Source organism: Glandiceps talaboti, chromosome 22, assembly GCF_964340395.1.
Source record: "Glandiceps talaboti chromosome 22, keGlaTala1.1, whole genome shotgun sequence".
NCBI classification, from domain to species: Eukaryota; Metazoa; Hemichordata; class Enteropneusta; family Spengelidae; genus Glandiceps; species Glandiceps talaboti.
In genome coordinates this window covers 8,295,322-8,300,321 of record NC_135570.1, presented here as the reverse complement: position 1 = coordinate 8,300,321, position 5,000 = coordinate 8,295,322, and the positions used below count along the sequence as shown (strand labels likewise).

At 36.6% G+C, this 5,000-nt stretch overlaps 1 protein-coding gene across 1 annotated transcript in view; it reads left to right on the top strand.

Moving 5' to 3' along the window:
* Nucleotides 1-700: 700 nt before the first annotated feature.
* LOC144452490 (substance-P receptor-like) overlaps nt 701-5,000 on the top strand; it is a 22,823-nt gene continuing 18,523 nt past the window's right edge. The window contains exon 1 of the mRNA XM_078143590.1: nt 701-1,111. Within this exon, the coding sequence (XP_077999716.1) occupies nt 701-1,111 (411 nt within the window). The remainder of the gene's footprint in view (nt 1,112-5,000) is intronic.

Genomic DNA, 5,000 nt, shown 5'->3' with positions numbered 1-5,000 from the left:
TGTGTTTCCATGTGTGTATGACGGCATATGATTGTGTAAATAGTGAGTGAGTGAGTGAGTGAGTGGGTGAGTGAGTGAGTGAGTGTCTGTTTGTCTGTCTGTCTGTCTGTCTGTCTGTCTGTCTGTCTGTCTGTCTGTCTGTCTGTCTGTCTGTCTGTCTGTCTGTCTGTCTGTCCGTCCGTCCGTCCGTCCGTCCGTCCGTCCGTCCGTCCGTCCGTCCGTCCGCCCGTCCACCCGCCCGCCCGTCCGTCCGTCCGTCCGTCCGTATGTCTATCTGTCTGTCTGTCTGTCTGTCTGTCTGTCTGTCTGTCTGTCTGTCTGTCTGTCTGTCTGTTCGTCTGTCTGTCTCTCTGTCTCTCTGTCTCTCTGTCTGTTCGTCTGTCTGACGCCACCTGTTTACAATGTATTGAATATGTAATTATCCGGAGACTTCCACCTATAGATGTTATCCAGCTACCGTATTACAAGCGCATGACTTTCGATCCTCTTTTCATAGTTCGGAAATAAAAACCACAGTGAAGCATTTGTAACTCATTCGTGCGAACGCCTCCATGCTATGCACAGAAGGTAAATTGAGGCATATTCCGTACATATTCAAAGACTTCACTCAGTTGTGTGCAACAAAACAGGCTTTCAACATACATGAACTCTGCCGTTCTGCGTTACCTCACCTGCAGTGGACAAATTCGCATTTTACGATATGGAATCTATGTACAACTTCACGGAAGAACAGTTAGCGATTTGGGAGGCGAAGATACGAGCATACATTCGAGAGAAACAGGCACATGTTGACGATGATTTCGACGGTTACGATAACACCAGCTTGGATGATTACAATTACGAAGATATGTCGTTATCACAGGAATGGAGAGTGGGTTTGATCTTCGCATTCAGCTGTAACATCGGGCTGACGATCATTGGAAACATGGTTGTCTTGATCGTGTTATTCTTCGGGCGTGCAAGAAGTGAATTGAATGCGTTTCTAACCAACCTTGCCCTGGCAGATCTCACCATGGCTATATTCTGTATGCCGTTTACGTTTTCAACAATCATGAACGGTCATTGGATTTTCGGGAATGTTATGTGTCCGACTGTGATATTCCTACAACAGGTAAATTCATTTGTTTAATACACAAATGCTGTGTGGTACGTTTATATTAAAACCGCATTGCTTGGTACCTCACAATGTTTTTTTAAAGAAAACAACGTTCTGAAAAGTATACGTCACATCTATCACTAGAGACTAACATTCTTTGCAGAGTTTAAGGAATCGTTTTGAGAAATTACCATATAACCAATTTTGATAAGATCACGATCATATTGTATAATGCATATAGTGATATAGAGTTGGGTTCTTAAATTTATAAACAACACGAAAGTTTTAGTAGAACAGGAACATTCAAATCGTGAACCTGTGACCTTTGTGGTGATTGACTTTTCTTGTTGCACTTGATATGCACGTACGTATAATCGGAATAATAAAGGATAAAAATAGATACCGATTATAACTGTAAGTATGTGGGTCCGTAAATAAATCGTAACTAGAGCAGAACAGAATAATAACAATCTAACCAGACCATGAATATATTCTATAGTGTATTGTATATATGTCAAAACTGCATATAACTGTCAATAATTATCTGTGGAAGAGCCACTTTGACATTGTGGTCGACAGGGTATTTAGATTGAAAGAAAAGTGGTCTATATCTACAAAATAATATCAGAGTAAGAAAATTCTCGCGTTATGAGTTCATTATTAGTTAATGCGAGTAGTGTCCGTTATAGGCCCTCGTCCGATTAGAATTAAAATTTGGTTGTTAAAAACATTTATCTAGCAGTGCCATAGAAAGGGTTGGTAATGAACAAATGAATTATCATATGTATTCCCCCTAGCTCCTCTGATATGAATATAGTAATCCAAGACCGTGGGAGTCAAATATTGGGCTTTATATGTATTAGATCCATGCACTGTTAATTTGGTAATCGTTTCTATAGGTCGATGCCTTTTTACGGTACTCTGCAGATGAATATTCGATATTGCATATCATTACGAAGTACTTGAGATGGGGTGAAGGAAAAAAATGAAATTTGACCTTTTTTATCAACCTTTACTAGCGGCATATTATGAATATCGTAACGCCAAATACAATAGGTAGAAACCCATTATTTGTACCTTTCAACTAGAGAGTTTTCTCACCATATTTAAATTGAAATACCTGTTTCACTAAGATTCAGGGTCGCACATGCGCTCTTGATAAATAAAGTCCCTTAAAATGTCCCGGTCAAAGTGAAAATCCATGTAATTCGTTGAAACATCCTATACATGCTATGATTATGAGGCAGGTTATTCGACTAACAGTATATTCTGCTCAGTGCAAAAACACCATGTCATACTAAGGTGTCAGATGTCAACAAGTTAAAGAGAGCATGTTGTGTCGTCTCAAATGGGAAACATGCAAGCTTAGACATTAATCTACGGTAAAGTCGTCTTTGATAATGTGACCTTGACATTAATTATAATCTCTAGATATGTTATCCCCCCCCCCTTCCCACTTAGTTGTAGTTATAGGATAACTACAACTTTAAACTTTAAATATTGAATATGAAATGATCGTGACATTAAGAGTTAAATTTTAAACATTCTTCGTATTCCCCTAACGCAAAAATAAAAGAAATTTTTGTTTCCTATAACATGACTTCAGAGTGGCTAGGTTTGGAATTTTATTTTATTTAACATTTTATTTTGTTAACTACTTCCACCCAAACACAAGATACTCGTTGGTGACAATACTTCCGAAATTGACAAAGACAATGTAATTCAGAAGTAGACAAACAATAATGTGCTATAATAGACTGAAATGACATCATGTTTCTCTGGAATGAAAGTTTCGAAAAGTAACCAAAGACACTTTGGCAAGAAAATCTAGTGAAATAAACGTAAATTGTCATAATGTTACTTCTTTGCTTGTATGTTTATGGTCGGTCTCTTAAATTAGGATCGGTCGGGTTATTGGAAACACAATTCTTTGTATTTGGCCTAAAGGAGGACAATTTAGCAGATATCTTTTGAGATCATCTGCAGAAGATAGAATATCCTAAAGGGTATATGTGGAAATATGATAAGACTATCCCTTATGTATTTGATTGGCTGATCATGTCGCAACATAGGTTGATACTTATTTGAATGCATTACCTCTATTGATGACTATCAGCTTTAATTCGAAATACGTACATGTATTGAATATTTCACAACAGTTAATGAAATAGTATTAATGAGTATAGAATTTGAGTTCGATACAATGTTGTTCATATTCAGTTTGAGCCATTACGGGACTTCAAGTCATTTTCTAATTTGACATACATTCTTTGTTATTATATATTTATTATACCCAGTCATTCTAATAGAAAAATGTTGCACGTATGATTTTCCGAAAGCAATTGGTTCTTCAACATACTGACTGTAGTTTGTTAGACTAATAGGTTATTTAATAGTGAACGTTTTGTGCTCTTTCTCTCAACAATGCATAAAGGCTAACGATTCCGTTACTTCACAACTGATCATGAGCGTAGTATGGTATTGAAGAATAGCTAATGGAATACGTAACAGCTAAACGCAGTACATATGTTATTGCTATAAGGCATTCCTTGTTGAATGGAACCAGCTACACGTAATACATAGGTTATTTGCTAAAAAGATTGACATTGAATTACATCACAGTTGGGTGTAGTAATTAGTTGGCAATACCATTTCCAAACAGTACACTATATCATTGTTTTAAGATGACACTTTGATGGAAAATGTCTCCTAAATAATGTGTTTTAAGATAGAAAATCTCACTGACGTCTTTGCGTTGCATTTCAATCTTAAATAAGACATACTCTTTCGATCATGTCATACCGTATGATGAAATAACACTTTCTACAGTATATGCGTTTTGATGATATCTGCGGATACAAATTGAACTACGTGTACACGTTGATAGCCCACAAGGCTTGCATTACAAATAGACAGAGTGAAATTTATTGAGGTATAGCACAGCTCTATGTCAGTTTAACTGATTTAAGAGGACATTTTGACGCTAGCCATTTAGTATGAGATGTAGCGAGGATAAAGTACTGTATCCTAATACACCAGTGTCCTAAATATCAGTGATTGCGATGTTAATGCATTTAACAACTAAGGGCAGTTTGGGGACATACATACATTGGTCAAAGTAACAGACGTTTGTCGTAAAAGGGACACGATGAATCCATTAAACCAAATCGGATCAGTACGATAATGATTAAGATTACGACTCAGATACTTTATTGTCACTTGTATACAAACATTGGAATGCAGCTATTCATGAACGCTCCTAAAAACAGGGTAAAAAGAGGATAAAAAGGACAGATAAAAACAACAACATAAAAGTGAAAATGTAACAATTGGATTGCAGAAGGGTAAACGCTTTTCATAAAACGTTCAGAGGATGTCTTTATACTACGATAAACCGACCTGAATCTGACGTCGATAGCTTTTTTCAAGCATGTTGACATTGAAAGGAATTTCTAATGTTGTTACGTATTACTCTTCACAAGTTTACTCGTTATCGGCATGTGTATTAGCAACACAAGTATAGAAACCCACTTTCTCACAAAATTGCTTTTAATAGAGTAAGTAGGGAGAAGTTCGAGTGATTAATGTAAATATGTAAAACTGATCTATGAATAATAAAAATGTACAAAAGTGTCCTGTTAAAGTGGCACTAGCTGCAACTGGAAGGTTTTTTTTCTAAACTGTTTTGTTAGATATAACAAATGACTAACAGTACCATGGGAATTGTACATCCTGAACAGTATTAAGTTATTACCTGTGTATGTATGTATGTATGTATGTATGTATGTATGTATGTATGTATGTATGTATGTATGTATGTATGTATGTATGTATGCATGCATGCATGCATGCATGCATGCATGCATGCATGGATGGATGGATGGATGGATGGATGGATGGATGG